The 21334-nt window shown below is 45.4% G+C and overlaps 1 protein-coding gene across 1 annotated transcript in view; it reads right to left on the reverse strand.

The window, feature by feature from the left end:
* cttnbp2 (cortactin binding protein 2) overlaps nucleotides 1-17580 on the reverse strand; it is a 40643-nt gene extending 23063 nt beyond the window's left edge. Inside the window, exons 1-2 of the mRNA XM_078082446.1 lie at nucleotides 15918-17580; nucleotides 11798-11905 (exon numbers count right to left, since the gene is read on the reverse strand). Of these exons, the coding sequence (XP_077938572.1) occupies nucleotides 11798-11905; nucleotides 15918-15998 (189 nt within the window). The 5' untranslated portion in view covers nucleotides 15999-17580. The remainder of the gene's footprint in view (nucleotides 1-11797; nucleotides 11906-15917) is intronic.
* Between the last annotated feature and the right edge of the window lie 3754 nt (nucleotides 17581-21334).

The raw sequence follows: 21334 nt of genomic DNA on the forward strand, positions 1-21334 counted from the left end.
CACTAAGCCTTCTGAGCAGACGGCACCTGTACTATAATAGATATATCAGAAGATTAATATCAAACAAAAGGCACAGAGTGTTTTATCGGGCCGGTGCCAGTTTTCCTGCCCCGGGGCTTTTTAATCAATACTTCCTGTCAGTGTCTTGGTGCTGCCGGTTACGCCTGAGCCGAGGCTCGCCGGGAGGACGGCGGCGTCGATACATATCGACCTTACCCTCTGCGGGATCTCGTTTCAGTCACATGGAGTTGGGTCAGCGCGGCGTGGTTGTCTAGTTCATCCAGTCCATTCCAGCCCTCCCACCTTCAGGCTGAATCAGCTCTCACATTAGTCACTTTTAGAACATATGACTGAGGCAACGGAGACGCAGAGCGCCTCCCCTCAAGGACACTTGGCATTTCGACACTCGCTCAAGCGTTATTATTCGTTTGTTCTGTGGGGTTGCTTTCTATTTTAAGGGTAAACCGCCGCTCTCTTTTTTTCAGTACTACTTGCATGTCATGTTTGTTTGAGTTGTATATTCCTCGGTGCATACATTACATATAATCCACAAAATGACTTTAATGACAAAGAATTCAAGTTATAGATTTGTTTGATGATGAGAGAAAAAGTGGGGGAGAGAGGGGGTATTATCTGGAACGTAATCAATTAGGATCGAAAGTGAGTGAGAAAAAGAAGCATGAAGAACCAAAAAGAACATTTGTTAGTGATTTCTTTCAAACACACACCAAAGACACCACAGATTGGAGTGACATGGTCAGAGTAATTTGGTCGATGGGTCATTACCAGACATCCAGATATGGCTAAATATCTGGAAAATGAAGCGTTTGTTTGAAACAATAAGCTTTCACAGCATTACGTTGGTCCAAATGTATCTTGGAACTGTAATATAAATGAACTATTTTTTCAATCATAACAGCAAAATAATTTTGTTGAATCATATAAGCTCATCAAAGTAGGATTGTGTAATTATATATATATATATATATATATATATATATATAATTATATATAGTGCCTTTGAAACTGTATTTTTTGGAGACTATGTCTACCTCAACCTAACAATCCTCTTTTCCAAAAGCTAATAATTAAGTTAATTAAAAGATTTGTAGCTTTCAAAATATACAATTTTCTTTCTTGCAAATACTCGAAAAAGAAATTTTAGATTACAAATGCTTCCAATACCTCTCCTCTGTGTGCTTCTCTACATGATAATCAACCTGATTTAAGTTTCACTCCTGAGGTGCATTGACTCGTCTCTCGATTTGGTTTTCTAGGTCAGAGCGGAGACTAACAGCGCAAAGCGAGGGGCCGGTTCAGATTGGATGACGATTTGGGGGTCGTTTTGGATCCATTTCTGGGCTCTGGAGACATTAAAGCCTCCAAAACACTGGAGGACTCTCAGAGTGTGTGTGGTTTACAGCAAGGGGGTGTGGACGGTCCCTCGAGATGCACCGGACCCTCGGGACAATGGCAACAATCCGGAGGCCCATCTGTCATTCACACACATGCACTCACACCAATTAACCCACGTTTGATTCAACACGCAGCCTCCCAAACTATCAGTTAATGAGCCGCGATGCGTCAGCGGACATTTAAACCCAATAAAGCGTGGAACATGAACCAAATCTCAGACAGTAGTGTCTCCCCTACCATTATAACAGGGAAATGATGAATTTGAATGATGAAATGATGCCCCTCCCGCTGAAAAAGTGTGCAATTTCAATTTCAAGAATTATTTAAAAAAATAATTTTCTTTTTTTTTTTTGTAACCGAGCGTCTAGGCCAGGGGTGTCAAACTCATTTTAGGTAAGGAGCCACATACTGCGCAATTTGATCCCAAGTGGGCCAGACCAGTTGGAATAGGCGACGGTCCAGTCAAACTGCAGATGGTTTGGTCGACGGCTGCTCTAATAGTAATTAGATAGTCTCTGCCAAAGATAATTCTAGGCCTTGACTTTGACATATGTGGTCTAGGCTTTTCAGATTACTTAATTGTCTCCCTGAGAGGTAACAGCTTCTGCTGCAGCTCCAAATGCTGACTTGGTTGTTAACACATGGGTCAAATCAATTGATTGCAACATCTAGAAGCTGTGGTTTTATGCAGGAAGTCACGTGGGATTTCACTTTGCTGGAGGGGCAATATGGCGAAAAGGATTTGATTTGACAAAGAGAAACATAAAACAGAGTAGTACAGCACAGACCAGGGAGGAGGTGCAGAATTAAATATACTGAGATAATAGGGAAAGGTAAAAGGATCAGAGGGAAAAGGAGGCAAAAGCCTGAGGGGGGCACTGCCTCCGCTGGTTACGCAATGTGTTAACTGAGCCGGCCGACCACTGGACTCACACTTTGACAATTAATAAATGAATCAGGAAAAAACATCCAGAGTCACTTTTGAGTCGGAAAAGGGAAGTTGTTTGGTCCGGGCTACAGTCCAAAAACCTAAATATACATTTAGCTTTTACTAAATTTACCAGGACTAAGGACTGTCTTCTCTCTGAAGGTGTTGTTTCCTTTTGTAGGACAATACATAACACTAAATTATCACCAAAAGTTGGACCAGTTTGTTTCTGAAGAAATAAAACCTCATAGTCGTTGTTCTAAAACCCCATTGGATGCTTGAGGCGTCACGTTGCATCAAAAGCCTGCAAAACGTTTGACCTGATCAGCTCGACTAGTGGCGACCATCTCAAAATCCATCACTCTCTGTGTGAGGGGGAGGCGGGGGTGGGGGGGGGGGGGGGGGGGGCGCTGTGTTTCACCCGAGGCATCGCTGCTGTCAGCACAGAGCTGACATCACTGTGACATCAGCAAAGAACCAGGCCACTCTTCCCTTATACAACAAACCCACAGCGGGAAGCTCCTGGTGGCTGGAAGCTGTGAAAGAAGCCGAACATGTTCCGGTTGGAATCATCTTTTTATTTTTTTACACAAACACACACACACACACACACGCACAGATCTCCACTCTGAGTGAGTGAGTCGCCACACAGACTGGAGTTGTGGTGATTTTTTATTTTTTTTACCCAGAATCCCAGGCGAGGGCAGCTCTCTCCACTCATGTTTAATGAGCTCAGCTGACAGCCTCACTGAAAGTTTAATGAAGCCCCAGATAGTGTTTGCACACGCACACACACACACACACACACACACACACACACAGACAGACAGACATGCACACACACAGAGACACACAGTGTATAAACCAAGCAGCTTCAGATCTAATGATAAATAACCGTCATGTGAACGAGAGTCGTGTGATGTGAAGTCTCTCTCTCTTTCACAACACCACGAAGAATCGAACCGCCGGACCTCTGGGTACCTCCGTGCGACAGCAACAGTGTTGTTTTTACAAAGAGGTAATACACATACATATTCTCATACACAAATTAGAGGTAGGGCCCAGTGTAATGACTTTTTTCCAACATATCACATTTGAAACACACAGCAAGCGTCAAAGGGCGGGGGGCGGGGGGGGGGGGGGGGTAGAGTCAGGCTATTTTTATCCTTAATGCCACAGGGAACCAACACAGGCCTGCTGGCCGATTAAACCTCAGTCCCCGTGGGTGGCAGCAGAAAAAGACCCCCCAACATCCGATAGGGACGCAAGTGTGTTTATTACAGTGTGTGTGTGTCACTGTCTGTTGTGCAGTCATGTGCGTGCATATCTATTTTTCTGATTAATATATGTGTCAGCACTTTATGTCCGGCTGGTTTAACCCCATGCTGGAGAGAAAATCCTACACACACACACACACGCACACCTCAAAGCAAGGACTCCAACTAGCATTGAACAAACCTAAGCAAATGTATGTGTTAATCTCAAAAAGGTGTAAAAAAAAAATACCAGTCAGAAGCTGAGAACTCACACACACACACACACGCAAGCACAGATAAGGAAATCTATTATTGGACAAAATCCAACATTTAGTTAATATTTATGGCAACATTTTAAAAGGCTCCATCGGGAGCACGATACACACACTTGCTCAGAACATGTAAACACACTGAACTTCAGTCCAAAATCACAGAGCTCAGCAACGCTGGACACACACACACACACACACACACACACACACACACACACACACACACACACACACACACACACACACACACACACACACACTTGTCACAAACAAAGACAATGGGCGACTGTGGGTGAGTAGGGAGCACGGTTGTCCTCCAATCAGAGGGTTGGCGGTTTGATTCCAGCCCTGGCTAACCTGCATGTCCTTGGGCAAAACACTTAACCCAATATTGCTGTCCACAACTGAATTACGTTTTATTTAGAAGCGATCATCCAATCAGGGTATTCGGCTGGTTGCAATCTGCAGCCGCACCCCTAGATGTCACTAAATCCCTCCCACTGTCACTTTAACGCGATCGCAGGAAGTAAAAGGTTTGGCAGGAAGAAGGCTGTAAAGGCGGATAAGAAGAACTAAAAAAACATGAGAATAAATGAGAAAGAGGCTTACGGAGCTACTGAGAAAGGAGGAACGTGGAGCCTCTATCAGCCGGTCTTTTCCAGGATGGAAATAAAACCCGCGGACTCTGGGAGCGAGTTCACAAGTGGCAGAAAAGAAACAGAAAGACATAGCGGCCTCGCTTCGAACCCGCCGTCTCCGTTCGCCCACCCGCACAGATCGAGAGTGGGCGCTCGCGCCGCATTTCACTTCGCTGGAACATTTCTTCAGCTCGCACACATGAACAGGTTTTTGTGAACAGGCTTTTTATTTTCTTCCCGCTCCCGACTCTTCTTACCCTCAAAAAACGATTAATGCCCCCCAACATGCTCATACGTCAACATGCTCATACCTCCATCTATCCATCCATCTTCAAACCGCTTATCCTCCACACAGGGTCGCGGGGGGGCTGGAGTCTATCCCAGCCAACTTCGGGCGAGAGACGGGGTGCACCCTGGACTGATCGCCAGCCAATCGCAGTGCTCATACCTCACACCCACTCAAAGTGTGACAAAATGTCACTAGAACGCGGCTCGTGAAACAAAGAATGAGAGAGGCGCCACTTCTGAAACTTATCTGCCTGATGTGTTATGCAAAGTCCAGCAAGTCAAGCTACGCTAGTTGGATGAATATGGTCTTTTCAAAATAACAGTCATGATTTTGAATGTATTGTTATTTCAAATTCATACTTCAAACTGAAACAAAAATCCCTTCTATTCAGTCGTAATAATAATGTTTATTGTTGCATTGTTTTATTACAGTATTTCGTTTTATTGCTATTGTTTTAATATCTACATATATTTGATTTCTTCTTATATGTTGCTTAAATGTATTTTTCCCCAGTTTAATCTCAACACATTAATTCAGTTTTGTAACTAATTAATTAAATTCTCTCAACTTTACGCTTTATATTCTCTGTGCTTTTGTAATGTATTCGTCCCTTCTTTTTTTATGACGAACATGACATTCTTGTATACTGTAAAAAAACTTGAAAAGTTTAGATTAGACACGCAGTCATTTTAAACTCCCCTCAATGGTGTCAGATTCACGCTAATCACATATTTTCTCCTTTACCACCACAGCTAATAGCAGTTAGATTTGATCTCTAAGCAACTCGTCCTCCACCGCTGCAGCTGGAAAACTCCCACGCTCCTCTCTGCTGCCTCTGGCAGAGAGAGAGAGAGAGAGAGAGACGGGGTAACAGGCCAAAACAGATATTGTTTCATCATGTAGAGGAATAAAAAAGAATAGATCAAAACAACAGCTCGCTCTCGCTCTCTTCTTTCTGCTCCTCACAGCTGCTGCTCTCATTCTGCTCCAGCTAAACACCCACTCTATTGCACACACACACACACATGCACTAACACACACTTAAAGCCACTGTGTGTGTGTGTGTGTGTGACTATAAAGAGTGTAAATGGATGTAAAAGAATGACCGTGAATAGAGTACAATGTGTACTATTTTTGTGTTCAAAATGATACTGGTTAGTTTCTTGTATACAGGACCAGATGTAACTAAAAGATCATTTTTGTCTGTAGTCACTCGGCGGACGCCTCAAATTATGTTCTGTTCCAGATATTTAAAGCAAATGAACAGATCAATAAGTCAAGTGTTCTTCAATAGAGCGTGGTGTTCATAAAGCAGGGTATGCCTTGGGGCGGGGCTTACTGTGATTGACAGGTTGTGTGGGTTGAACTTCTGTTCTCCTTACTTACTTACCTAAAAAAAAAAAAACATAGCCTCCAGAAAACACCTGACTTTTATTATTGACCCAGAAACACCCAAAAAATACAGCCAGGTGTCTGAATTCACAAGAACGCAACACTTCCCCATGTGGTGGGCAGATCACAGCCGGGCGGTTGCTAGTTCGATTCCCCAGTGGGGCCACAGCACTGCGAGGCACTTAAGATAAAAGCCTCCACCGGACGAGTTATATAATTATGTATAATGTAGAACGAGGAGAGAGGCTGAAGAGTGAAGTGTAGGCCTAGATAACGGGGGGTAGTCTGAGAGAGCGAGAGGATTAGGAGAGATGGTGCTCTGACCTACTTCCTGAACACTTCTCCAGTGGCTCTGTTACTCTGGAATAATACACCGGCATATAGTAATGAAAATAACAAAAACCTTTCATGGTGCTAAAAAAAAGGTTGTTTTAAAATATATATGGGAAGTGACCATATTTGGACGGAGAGTGGTAGAGACCTGTCAATCACATGGTAGCCCCGCCCTAAAGCATACCCTGCTTAATTGTCCATTGGTGAATCATTAAAAAACTCCAGCCAATATAAAATGATTAGGATAAAACTGAATAGTTAAAAAATATGTTTCTCACATTGTAAAGACTAAATGCTTTATCAATTCCAAAAATACGAATGTAATAATGTAGTTGCAGCCCGGCATGTGTTATATATGGATTTAAACACACTCAGATATGCTCTTTCAACGGTGAGACAGTCTCCCCCCCCCCCCCCCCCCCCCCCCCCCCCCCCCCCCCACACACCCCACCTCATGGGACTGCTCCTGTCTCCTGCATTGAGTGACAGCAATTTAAAAAAAACAAAAGTGTGACTGAGTTTTTTTACCCTCATTCCTAAGTGTCATGTCAGTGAAACACGAGCCTGGGAGCTTGTGAAGGCGGGTCCGGTTAGGGGGTCTGGTTGCTAGGCAGCCGAGCGATCCGAGCCGAATGCTGATTGGCTCGTGTGTGTGTGTGTGTGTGGAGAGAGGGTTAACTGGAGAAGTATAGAGCTGATTTTGAAGCGTGTTGGACTTTCAGGCTCTGACTGAATATAGAATCTCTTTTACAGATATGATGATATGCTCCCTCTGTGTAAGGCGGGGGGGGGGGGGGGGGGGGGCAAAGAAATAATCCCTCCAACAATGTGTGAGAAGAAAAAGGGTTAAGTTATCTAATTAAACTCACACCGACACACAGAGAAAATAATACTCTTCTCTATTTGCAATTTCTACCGAACCTGCGCAAAAGAATACAGGATGCGTCGGACGGGGCATGATGAGAACATCGCTCAGTGTTTTGTTCGGTTTGAATAAAGTGAAAATACCTTTTCTCTTTGATGGGGATTACATTTGTGACTTGCCACATGATTGAACTCGTCCGGGGAGGAGAGGAGGAGGCATTCATCTCGCAGCTCAGGGTGAGCACTGTGGTTTTTTTAATATATTTTGGATTAGCGAGTCCAGAGAGAGGGAGAGAAACTGATTTAGAGAAAAAAAAGGTGAGTAATGAGAGACTAGATTCACGGGGACAAAAGGGAGATGAACAGACCTATGGAAGACCTGCTGAGTGTGCGCGTGTGCTGGAAAAGCCCAGCAACAGGGCATGCCTTAAATAGCTTGGATGGTCGGAGATAACATGACGCGGGAGAAAGCCTGACGGCTGGGGGGCACGTGAGCATGTTCCTACCGAGTGCTGACAGCGGCTCCATGAGAACGTCTGAATCACGTGGCAGATCACGTGACCCCCCCCCCCCCCCACACACACACACACACCCGAGGAAGGCTGCCCGCATGAGGCTGCCGGGGAGCAGAAACGCAGAAGGCCCATCTGGATTCCCGAAACCCCTCGACGAGAAGAGAAGAAAAGGCTTTATATTGCCTCTATATTGGATATAGCACAATAGATGTTCTTGACCAATCTGGACGTCTCTGTCTGTACGATTGCCCCTCCTCCAGCGAGGGTCAGGGGGATGTCACCGGCCGACAGATCGAAACCGACCTAAATGTCCAGGATGTCTCTGGGAGCAGCGTGACCCGGGGCGTAGAATGATGTGAATGCTAGAACCAAACGCCGCAGCTTTTAGTATCTCTTGAGCTTTCATCAGCTCACTGTCAGAATGTTGATTCTCCAGCAACACTCAGACACTCAGAATCTCAAATGTGGTCAGGTTACACTTTGGATCCCCCCGGAGACCCCCTTTAGTGGTATGAAAACAAATTACTGTAGCTCAACGTTTTTTAACCCGTTCCGAAATGTACTTCTCAACCACTGGGCCACAACCTCAGCTCATCTCAGCTCAGGGCTCAAGTTTGGAAAATATTGCTGTTGTTCGCCATATTTTGGGTTTCTGAGCCCCGGAGACTTAGTGACCTTGAGCTTTTCTTTTTTGTCACACTGAAGAGGCTTTGGACATTGTGCCTTTGTAGAACTATTTCTTTGTGTAAGTGAGAAGTCAAAGGCGGACATCGGCCGAAGGCTAAGCTGCAACAGTTTCCATCTAGAATCAAGCAGCTTTTCAGCAGTCACTCTACACAAAAAGCAGCTCCATCCGTTTGGACATACACCTGTGGACAACAGTTTGGGTCAAAACGTTGTCCCTTGAGGGTCCTCCAAAGTGCGAACCCATCGCGCTGACTTTTGCCTTATCTGCCTGCCGCCTCTCTTCTCCTGAGACGGCGGCTCAGCCACACGCTAATTAATCCGCGGCACCAAAGCCTCTTAATAATACCCAAATGCCACAAACAATAGTAGTCGTGCCAAGCTTTTTGGCGTGGAGGCAGTGGAGTGGTGCGTTGGGGGAATCGGTGGTATTTAGATAAGAGGCCGGGGTCCGGTTCCCCGTGTGGCTCTCTGTGGCCGTGCCACCGCAAACAAACGCTGACTAATAAGGCTGGTGAGCTTGACCTGTGCTTTGATTGTGCTGTGGCATCGGCTTTCGTTCTGAATATTCGGGGGGGGGGGGGGGGGGACTGGCTTAATCCTCTGTGTCACACCGCCTCGCTTTGTCAGAGACGATATCAGGCGTCCTCTTTTCGCTCCCTTCCCCTGCGCATCTGGCTCGCCCTTCATCGCTCGGATTCAAACCGACGATCCAGACTCATCACTCCTCATCTCTTAAAAAAAACAAAATCTCCGTACCCGGTTCCTTCCCCCCTGCCTTCCTCTGTCTCTTTTTCTTTCTGACGTGGCTTATCAGCGACAGAACAAACAGGCTCTTTGTGTTTTGCGACAGAGACAGAGCTTATTTCATTGAAACCTGGATAGGTATCTCTTCTCTGGAGAGATGTGTGTGTGTGTGTGTGTGTGTGTGTGTGTGTGTGTGTGTGTGTGGAGGGGGGGTAGGGTTCTTATGGCCAGCAAAAGTACATGGGCAAAGAGACGGCGCAACACAAAAACAACCAACGAAAAAGAAAGAGACGAGGTGGCGTTACGGAGGACGGCTGAACCTGAATGGAAAGATAGAATTACTGCTCAACATCAGCCAGGTCGAAGACATCCTTAATATCAAATGTCTGCAGCTCGCAAACCATGAAATAACACAGACAGGGAGAGAAAAGTCTGCGCTCTAGTCCGTGCAGCATGAAGATAGCAATAGGCTTATTTTGTTGCTTCAGAGAATCGCCTACAAGCTTTAACTGTCACTGGAGTCCAAACACTGAATGAGTCGCACATGAACAGCGTATTAGAAACAACCTGAGCGGCCCGCCTTAAAAAGTAGAGCGCGGACAAACCGAGGCGCCGATCCTGACCTAAATACAGAAATACAGAGAGGGAGAGAGATAAAACAAGGGTTTGTTCGGAAATAACTACGTTGCCGCCCTGCTGGAGGGACCTCTGATGACACGTTTTGAGGTCAAAACGTGTCATTGAGCCGTCGTCATCAGCAGCATCAGGATCAATACATAACCAATTTAACCTCATCCCAACCTTTATTGTTCTGCCTGGGTAGTATATATTTAGGCCACGCACCCCCTTCTACAGCCCAACTGGGTTCATGCCCCCCCCCACTTAAAAAGATAAGGACTATTTATAGCTGCATTGAAATTGGACCAATGACAGAATAGTTTGCTCACACGTGATGTTTGTTTACAATATTTAGTCCGCTGTTAAATGTTGCAGTGTGAACACAGACTGAACAAAGAGGAAACTGCAATATTCATATTAATTCTGAATCAGGACAAAGCAAAAAAATATATATAAACACCCTGAAACGCTGCAGCAAAGTTTCAATAAACTCCAGTTACGTCACTTTAAAAGAGCAATAACAGGCACGGGGACACAGGTACAGGCTCAGGGGCAGGTTGCACCATATTCCAGTTACAATTAACCATACATAGCGACTAAATTATTCAAAATTAAAAACGTAAAGTTACACATCACAACTAATCATCAGAGGTAGGGGAATTTGAAATGACTTAAACGCAGTTGGAACAAAAGAACAAATACTGGCACATGCATAGTCTCAGAAGCCGATATGAATAAAGAGGGTCTAAAAAAAACATCTGCTTTAGATTTCCACCCAATTTCAGGCGGTTCAGCATGTTTTATATATATACTGTATATAGTTGCTGAAAAAAGTTAGCTGTTAGCTGCACAAACTAAGCTAACGTTAGCTAGTGTGTACGTAAAAGGAGGAGCTGAAGTGTATTTACTTGATAAATTGTGGCATTTTAATCTTGCAAAGGGTAGTTTGATAATTCATGTCTATGGATTTTTTAGAAATATATTTAATATGAATTATTACTCTATTAGACCACTATTACATGTTTCCTTTCGCGCACCCCCAGGGGTGCCCGCACCACACTCTGCATTAATATATAAACATTTATGTATACAGGCAAAGATCTGACGTTGGGAGGATTTCCATTGTCTGGCCAGTGGTTTATAGCTGAGGATGCTAACAGCACAGACAGCAGCACTACTGCATATGCATTTATATTAATTAATGTCCACAATGCAAAACCCAGCTCGCACACTGAGAGCTGCTTTGGTTGTACGCCGGTTTTCAATGTGAGACCACTGAAAGCTCTCATGTCGTCTTATTGGTGTCCACTGCCAAAGAAGTTTCTAGTTTTTTGCAGATTGGCCTTGGACCAAGTGATTTAATTAGGATAGTGGATACAGATCGACAGTTCTGCTGGCAACTTAAACTAATCAAGTAGAAATGTTGTCTATGGATGTAGAAACATGTCTACTTTCCAAGATTTCTTGCTTTTTAGATTCTGAAAATAAGCAGAAACTTTCCATCAACAAAATTATTTAAAAAAATACATAAGTAGTGCTGTGAAGTTCTCTTTTATTTCAAGCGCAATTTTCCACTACGTGTATGGACACCAGAAATCTCAGTAAAAATCACAGTAACCTTCTCCCGGCAGTAAGGCGCCATATAGAAATACCTCATAAGCGTGGTGATTACAAAGCAAAGCGCCTTTCACGGTGATCACAGCGGCGGCGTACACGTTTCTCTCGAGGGCGACGAGCCTCGCGGCGTTCAATTAGCTGTGAGCGTTCATCGATCATCAAACCGAGCGATCCCAAAGCTCAGCGGTTGAGTTGGAGTTGGAGATAGTGGGAGCGGCACGGACTCACCCTCAGGGCCTCGATGACCAGGTCGCGGGCCTCCAGCTCTCCCTCCATGATACTCAGCAGGGTGAGCAGCTCCGGCTTGCTCAGGTTATCCATGTTGAACTCACATTTCTGCAACAAAAGGAAGGAAAACTAACTCATCAGAATCTCTACAGTTTATTATTATCCATAATAGGGCTGTGTATTGGACCCTCGATACTTCTTACACGTCCATCAACTCTGGTTTTTGCATTCAGCAGAATTTGAATAGGCTCAAATAGCATTAGCCTACTTGTCTATCAGCTTTGTTCTTGTCTAATGCTGTTTTTTTACATATTTTGTTTATTATTATAGCTCAGATTGGAGAAATTTGTCCACTTTTAGAATCCTGACATTCTGAATTGTTGGTGTACCAGTGCTGTTCTTAGAATTATGCAAGTCATCCATGCTTCATACTTGTGTTTGTTATGGATTTAAGTCTAAAACAACAATAGCGAGACAGTTTACTGACTAAAAAGGTCAGAGATGTGACAGAAGATTGCCGTCTCAAGATGTTAAATTCCACAACAAACAAAGAGAATGTTCAAGAGACATTTTCTCCCGACATGCCGACTTCTGGGTTTGGGACTTCCCGCTCGCAACAGCACGGCAGCATCTGGTCGGTCCGCATTCCAAAGCACAGCGTCAAATTGTTGTGCTGTGCGACCTTGAAAAGGTATCAATCTCATTCCGACTACAACCGAGTGAGTGAAATATCTTTAACAGGGTCCAGAATTTAGCGGTGGAGCTCGGTGGGGGGGGTGCTGAGAGGGACGCGACGACGCTTCTCAATTTGCTCAATAATACCTTAGTAAAACAAAGCGAGGAAAGAGAGGGAAGCCGAGAGCGTCTCGAAAGACTGAAGTTAAAAGCCAGGATTATTCCAATTTATTCAAGAGCGAGACAAGAGGCTCCTCCCACAGAAGATGGCTTTGAACAGGCCGGCGAGAGATCTCATCAAGCTGCTGCCTTCTACGTCTCTTTTTATATGATCCGGTGACGTTGTTTATTTCACAGTGAGAGTGGAAAAGTTCACGCTCACGCAGCGGGAACAGTGGTAATAAATCCAAATGAATAAACAGGCCGGCACACTGGCTTTAACCCGTCACGTTTTCCTCTCTGTGGCGTTGATTTTCACTGCGATATATGAATCCTGCGCCTCTAAGGGAACAGCACAATGTAGCGAGGAGGATGGAATTTATTACAAGAAATTCTAAAACAACATTTTCCCAATAGTCTTACCAATGTTGGGGCAAAAGCACGGAGGCTCTACGTGCTGTATGTATTTTACCTTTTACATTCGTTCAGGAGGATAAAAAGACAGAAAAAACCTCTTCAGACACGCGCTGAAAAATTACAGGTTTTGAATCCACAATATCCGATGTTTTGAGTTTCCTCGGTCTCATTTTTAACAGAACAAGGAGGTTCAGTTTAGTCGGACCGCACCACTCCAATCTTCAGTGCGATCCCCGAGCCCCTTCTATTTCCCGGCAACGCTTCCCACTCAAGAGAATTTGACGGTTAGGGGACGGGGGGGGGGTGTCTTCATGAGCTTTTTATTTATTTATCATGTGATGTACGGGCGCCACATAGAGCATTTGTACACGTATGTTGTTGACGTATTCTATACATTTACGATTCTGCCCTTTTGGTGATTATTCTCTCTCACATTTTATATCTGCACTCTCCCCCCTCTGTTCGCAACTTCGCTGTGGATCAATTTGCCTCAGGATAAATAAAGATGTATCTTATCTCTCGTCACATACAGGCAGCAGGCTTCTCATTTGTGGCTGGGTAAGGTGACGGATTAGATAAGCTGTAGATAATTAACATTCATTCTGTAGAGGCCTAAATGAAAGGTCTTCTCTCTGCAGCTGGTCTCTATTCAGACAAAGATCGTTTGTGAGTGGCAAGACGCAGCACTGTGCAGCGCCAATGCAGCGCAGAGGAGGGGCGATTTGTTCATTTCTCACATCCTCTGGTTCTATGGACGAGGACGAGCACTCTGATTAAGGCAAAAACTGCGTCTCCTTCTCCGCCACCTACAGGTGATTAGACAGCTTTGAGTTACAGGTAGCTTATTTTAGCCTTTAACGACAGTGAACCTAAAAACATCTTCATCATGTGACTGCTCGTGTTTCTTGGACTCAAGGTGTTGCAGCATTCTCAGAGAACTTCTACTAAATAACTAACGTTATTTAAGACGTGGGCGTGGTGGTCGTACTGAGGTCACCCATCGGTTTGTGGAATATTGAAGGCTGGAGTTCTGCGGTTCGGAAAACGCCATCTTGGCTTTTTCCCCCGGGGAAGAGAAGCTACCACATCGGAAATGCAGAGGAGGGACTTAAAGATGCTGCTCCTGTCAATAACAGTAAGCCCCGCCCTAAAGCATACATTGATTGGTGAATAGACCTATATGATCTATTTGACCCTAAATAGACCATAATAAGAGATTGAGACCATAAACTCATGTTTACAATGTTTACTGAGGGAATCAATCAAGGGAGAAGTAGAGTCATTTTCTTATATTTTATACAACATACAAGTTGTGTGTGCCCCACCAACATGTGTTATAGTGAACGGGTAGGAGGTGACCATCAGGGTGCCACTCATTGACCTCTGACCCCTCTCTGACCACATGGGGGCCGGCCCTTCACAGTCCTCAGCAAACAAGAAACTTCCCCCACCTTTGGCTAACAGCAGAGAGCCTGACCGGGGGGTGAGCAAAGAGCAAAGTGCTTTATTTAACCACCGCAGGCATGACGGGAGTCAAAGGAGGAGGAGGGGGGGGGGGGGGGGGGGGCATGGAGGCGGAAGCTCCCACGGATCGCTGAAAGAAGAGGCCGCTGCCAAGAGCGACGGGGCGAGCCGAAGAGGCTGCCCGGCTCCCGTGTCTCCGGAGCACCTGTTCACCTCGGGGGCAGTTCAGAGGAGGGAGGGGGGCAGGGTGACACGGTACTCCCAGCTATGCCAGCTGAGTCACTGAAATTAAGACCAATTTAGAAAGGTGTCTGGTGAGCTGATACACCCCCTCCCCCTCCTCCCCCTCCCATGCAGCTCTTCTACCACGGCTCACTGCTCACCCCCCCACCCGCCATACCTAAACACCCACTCTACCACCCACTCACCTCAGGGACCTGCTGCTGCTTTCTATTCCAGAACTTTTCCAGCAGCCAACATGCAAACAAGTTGGATGTGAAACTCAAACTGCAAAAAGCACCACGGCCCATTTGGCACGGGTGGATGACAACAGGTTGCATTGCAGAAGAGGGGGGGAGGGTGAGGGGGGGACAACCAATTGATCGACCTGCACAGAGGGATGTGAACAGCACACAACCTGTGAGAAATCACAACGGTGTGTAAAAAAAGATCAACAACAGGACGTTGCAGGATACACTTTCTGTCTCTAGCAATGTGTGCGGGACCTCCTACGGAAGCCTGCGAGGGTCCATCGAGGACTGATTACTGGAGGACCACTTCACTAAAGAACATCGTTTTGTATTAATGCCACTTGCGGCTCAGCAGGCTGCGTGAACACATGAAAACACGTGAATACCGAAGAAGAAGAAAGTAAAATTAAATTTTAAAAAGTGTTTTCGAAAGGTAAAAATGAACCACAACCTCGATAAAAACAGAAATAAACTCTCCTGCCGCGTGCATCATCTCCTGCTTTCGGAGCTCCGAGCAAGCCACGGACCCCCCCGATCAGCTGCAGGATAACGTTCCGGCCGCCGAGGGGGGGGGGGCGACGGCATTCAGAGAGGAGCCGGAGGGAGGCGAACAAAAGAATTCACTTCAAATGTTGTGAAGCAAGGAAACACCATTGCGCGTGGTTTTATGGGAGTCACGTCTCGGACCCCCCCGCTCCTTGTCTTATTGTATTTCATCTTCTTCAGACAGGACCGCGAGGGGCTCTCCGCTGGCCCCCGCTGTTGCTTCGCGAGCGAAATAGATGCGCACTTTTTTCTTCTTCCCTTAGGTCCGCACCGCTTTTCTGCGCCACCGAACATTGGAAAATGCCTCCCGCCCCCCGCGCACCGTGAGGGGGTTCTTTCGTTCTTATTGTGGCTGCATATCTCCCCCTTCAAGGCGGCTCACGTCTTACCGTGTCGACGCTCCCAAGCACGGCGGTGGCCAGAGTCTGGACCGGAGGAGGCTGCTCTCCGCTGGCTCCCTCCGACGCCATCTTCGTACTGTGGCGGTGTGCGCGTGGAGCGGGGGCGCGTCCGGCGCGCCGCAACTATCGCGCTGGCGCGCGTAAATCACATCGGGAGGGAAGGGGAGAGAGAGAGAGGAGAGGGGCGCAGAGAGAGAGAGAGAATTCTAAGGAGCCGCTATTAAAGGTCGGTCTTCGCTGAGGGGGGGTGGACCGACCGACCGACCGATGGCGAAAAAAAACAAACAAACAGATGCGGAGCCCCCCCGGTGCGCTCGGAGAGTAGGCGGCGCGTACCCGACGGGAACTGACAGCAGGATTTGTCAGTCGCCCCCCCGAGTGGGTCGCCTTTTTGGGGCTCGAAAAACCGTACAAATTGAATAAAAAAGAATGTGCACATAATCTGATCGCTCTGTTTTTATATTATCTTAAACATAATATCCGGACAAATTGTTTTAAGGGAAAACTTATTTCACTTGGGAGAGAATTTAAATCAATAACTTGAACAAAGTCATTTGAATTTAATATGACCACAACGTCTGGATTAATGCTGATTTGGTTAGTTAAACCATGTAAGGTCAAGGCAAATCATGTCGTTGAACTTAACTAATCAAGTTAGTTATATTGTATTATTGTTATGTTGACAGAATCCATTGGTCAACATCGCCACTAGTGGGGATCGGTAAAGCAGACTACGGCCAGTGAGCCAGCCCTGCCAGTTGGAACCACCAACTGGCCCAGACAGGAGAGCCCGGGTGGAAGCTAAGTTAACCCAGGGTACCACTACCCAGCATGCCCCTGGCTGTCTGACGTTCTGTTGAAGAAAAATAAGTTGGCTGAGAGGAGCTGCAGGTCGGAGACTGTCGAGCCCACGTCTCAACCGGAGACCCGGGTCCATCGTGGTCCCGGACCAAGCTGCTGGATATCAGGACAGAGAAAACGTTTTGTTGCTTCTTATGATGCACCTTTTTTAAAAAGGTGCACTACAGAAATGTGCTGCTGTTTTGGTTTTGTTTGTCACGTGTTGTGTTACAAATGGGCTACAAATGGACCACAGCAGCACATGCTCAAACAACGTATGTTTGAATGGCGCTCTGAAAGCTCGTCCTTCGAAAATTGACTCTCCCTCTGCAGATCTTTTTTTATCAGACGTCCGTAAAAAGCAAGAAGCAAAGGATTCAAACCCGAAAGCCCCAGTGTTAATCTCACGAGTCGATGCTGAGTTCAGATCTCAGCTGTTTACCCCAAGAGGGCAGAGGGAGGGATACGGCGCCCTCTCAGCTCCCAGATGTGGCGTCTAGGATTAGCTGGGCGCTGATCCGGCCTGCTTGGCCAGAATGAGGTTTTTAAAGCCCTATTTAGGTCAACCGTTTTCCTACATCAACATTCGCTGGTTGCAATGGGAGCATGTCGCCGTGTGTATTCAATGGAAACACAACGGTTTTGTCGTTTGGATCTCGAGAAAACTGCTGTCTTTTTCTTTTCTTTGATCAGCAGCAGCTGTATTGTGGCAAGAATAGAAAAAGGTGGAAACGCATGATTCTGCAGTGACTTTTGATGTCTTTTCTCCTCCCACAACATTGTGTCTGCAGAGAGGTTACTCTTCCTTTTCTCTTCATCCAAAGAGGAATCTCAGAAAGTGACCATCAATGTATATGTATGTATATATATATATATATATATATATATATATATATATATATATATATATATATATATATATATATATACATATACATTTGCCATGTCAAATCCCAAACCTGTGTGTTAACGTGATAGCCTGGTCACACGGAGGTAATCCCCCCCCCCCCCCCCCCCCTCTGACAGGAAGCTCGTCATTAGCCAGCGATTGTGGGGGATGCGGATGATGAGGCTCTCAAACGACGACCCCCATCCTCCTCTTCCTCCTCAAAGTTTCTCCTTGTGAGTTGCAGGGAGTTTTCTGATTCTCGTTTGGGAACTAATTCTCTACATTACTTTGTGCATCCGGGTTGAAGATGGCACAGTGAGACTCAAGCCCTTTTATTATGTTCACTGGTCCACGACAACTGAGAAGGTTTCCTGGTGATATTTTTTGGTTATACATTTTTTATTCTATTCAGCTGGATCATGTCTCCTCAGAGTGGAAATTACCTTTACTCCTTCTCCCTCTTTAGGAAAAGAAAATAGCAATGCTCATATTCTGAAGGTCCCATCATAAGGAGGGGCCATATTTAATAATCAGAGAAAATTTATTGTGATCTTTAACTAGGGAAACAAAGAGGTGGTAACATTATTGATACCTTTGTTTCCTACCGGCCCGATCCTGTTTACTCAGCCGGAGGGCTCGAGCCGACTGGGACCAGCTTTACAAGTTTAACAGAGAGAGAGAATCTCACCGGTAGACTTGGACTCCCCCCGAACCGGCTGAAGGAGAAACCTGAAGCACTCAGGGGGAAACCCGAGAAACAGAACAAGAACCCGGGAAGAATCCAGCCAGGACTCAGACTTGATCAAGACTCCAACTCAAAGACTTGAGACTTGATCTGGACCCCAACTCAAGAACGACCCATGAACCACCGGGTCCGTTACAGTGAGGACCGGCATTGACGACCATCAAAGGAGGACCGGGAGAACCCCACGTTGAGGTTGACCGACGCTGATGGATGAGGCCGGAGTCTGGAAGCACAGCCGCGCCCCTCCCCCCCCCCCCCCCCTCCATTTGGCTCATATTAAGTCACCCATTGTTGGGCCGCAGCAGGGGACAATGACTCCCTTTTTGTTGGAGAGGGCAGCCGGGCGGCCATCACTGGGTCCTGTGTGCTGTGGCCTTCGAGGCTAGCAGGGAGACAGGAAGAAGCATAAAGGGAGGGAGACAGCGAGCCCCGGATCCCATTTCCTGGCCAGAGCTTCAAATGGGAGGACGTGGTGTTAGTGGGTACGCTGACAGAGAGAGGGAGAGAGAGAGAGTGAGAGGAAGTGGTGGGGAGGAGAAGGATACGGCATATGGGCCACATCTCCATCTGATGGTCCTTGAGGGGCCGCCAGTAGCTGAACTAGACTTCTGTTCTGTACCCATCCCTGCTGACCTAAAGTCTCGCTCACCATTTACGTCACGTGGAGTGGAGAGAGAGCAGGTGCAAGTGTATATATATATATATATATACACACACATACACATATTTATCTCCTTAAATATGTATATATATACTACATCTTCTAGTCGCTTTGTTGAGAAGAACGATGTCTGTGCAGAGTGAAGGTAGAAGCACCTTCACATTACTCTGCTGAGGTCATTTTTCGCATGAGAACCCTAACCCACATTTAAAAAAACAAACTGTCTGATGCAGTGGTGCGGTTTCATGTTGATATCTACTCTTTCATTCACTAAAGGCTCCTCTTAATGTAGTGATGAGTGTTGGAGGTTCTTGTTAATATCTAGTCTTTAATATAATAAATAAAAGTAAAACAATCTAAACATCTCTAATGTTTTCAGTGAAGTGTTAGACTGCTTTAAGACTTTTCCTGATAAAATCTGTACATATAAAGATATATATATATATGTATGTATTAGATCACTCTCCCATAATCTACCTAACGGGTAACCTGGCGTGGATCTGTGTAGGAACCTTGTCCTCTTACTACTGGAGTTCCTCACGGTTCCTTCCTGGGTCCCCTCCTCTTCTCGCTCTACACCAACTCTCTCGGCGCTGTCATTCGCTTGCATGGCTTCTCCTACCACAGCTATGCCGATGACACGCAACTAATTCTCTCCTTCCCTCCCTCGGACACCGTGCCGGACAGGTGGCGGCACGGATCTTTCCGGGAAAAGATTCTCCTACCCAGGACCTGACAGTCAACTTTGGCAACTCTGTGTTAACGCCCACTTTAACTGCTAGGAACAATCGGCGTGACTCTTGACAGTCAACTTTCCCTGACTCCCAACATCACTGCGACAACACGATCCTGTAGATACACGCTCTACAACATCAGGAGAATATGTCCCCTTCTCACTCAGAAGGCGGCGCAGGTAATGATTCAGGCTCTTGTCATCTCCCGCCTGGACTACTGCAACTCTCTCCTGCAGGTCTCCCTGCTACCGCTATTCGACCTCTGCAGCTCATCCAGAATGCAGCAGCTCGACTGGTCTTTACCTTCCTAAATTCTCCCACACTCCACTCCTCCGCTCTCTTCACTGGCTACCGGTGGCTGCCCGCATCCAGTTCAAAACACTCGACTATAGATCACGACTCTTTGCTGTCCTTGCTCCGAAATGGTGGAACGAGCTCTCTGAAGACATCAGGACCGCAGAGAGCCTTCACATCTTCCTCCGCAAACTAAAGACACACCTCTTCAGACTCTACCTCGACTAAATGACTAACAAATTGTAGCACTTAAATTGTACTTGTAACACCACTTATCTATAGCAAATAGTACATTGACTTAATTGAGGAAATTGCACTTTCTTGTTTCTTGTTCTTCTAAATTTGTATCCCTATGGTTTAATGCACTTATTGTAAGTTGCTTTGGATAAAAGCGTCAGCTAAATGACATGTAATGTAATGTAATGTAATTTAATAATGTGTATGGTAGCAATTTGTGTACTGGGCTACACATGGGATTCATTCATGTCACGATTAAATTGTTATTATACTAATAAATGTCAAAATATTCTCAAAATTGAAAATGGCACTAAAAAATTTGAACTGCTTAACCTTAAAATTAGTTAAGAAATTATTTGACAAAATGGTGTGTCTTCAACAGATGTTTTCTGATCAATATCATTGGTGATTTTAAAACGTATTCATTAATAATAGCATATATGTGTCAGCTCCTCCCATGGCCTCTGTTACACAACCTGTACCACTTGTGATTGTAAAGGATTATTTACTTTTACTTTGTGTTTATATTTTAATTCCCCTATGGACTAAACTTTTTTTTCCATAAAATGTTCAATGACGACCCCGGAAAGCAGTGGTCTTCACTGGCCTCAGGTGGCTCAGATTAAAGTGCAGACTGGCATTTAAAAAGCACAGTTGGATGAGCAGCTGCATGTGAACATTCTTTAAAAGTGAGGAAGTGTCTCCTCTTAGTGGATGAAACAGGAAGTAGGTTTGAGAGAGCAGTCGTTCACCGGTTTCTTTTTGACAACAATTCTGGTATTTTAAGGAGAAGGAGTGGTCAAAAAAGTATTCACTCAACTTATATATATATATATATATATATATATATATATATATATATATATATATATATATATTCCATCATTGAGGCTAGTTAGATAGGATTAGTCTTACATTTTCAAACAATGAAATAAATGGAAACAGTTTCAGGCATATTCAAGCAGCTGACCACACATGAAATATACAATAATTCATATGTGGAAA

This window comes from Gasterosteus aculeatus, chromosome X (genome assembly GCF_964276395.1).
Source record: "Gasterosteus aculeatus chromosome X, fGasAcu3.hap1.1, whole genome shotgun sequence".
Classification (NCBI taxonomy): Eukaryota; Metazoa; Chordata; class Actinopteri; order Perciformes; family Gasterosteidae; genus Gasterosteus; species Gasterosteus aculeatus.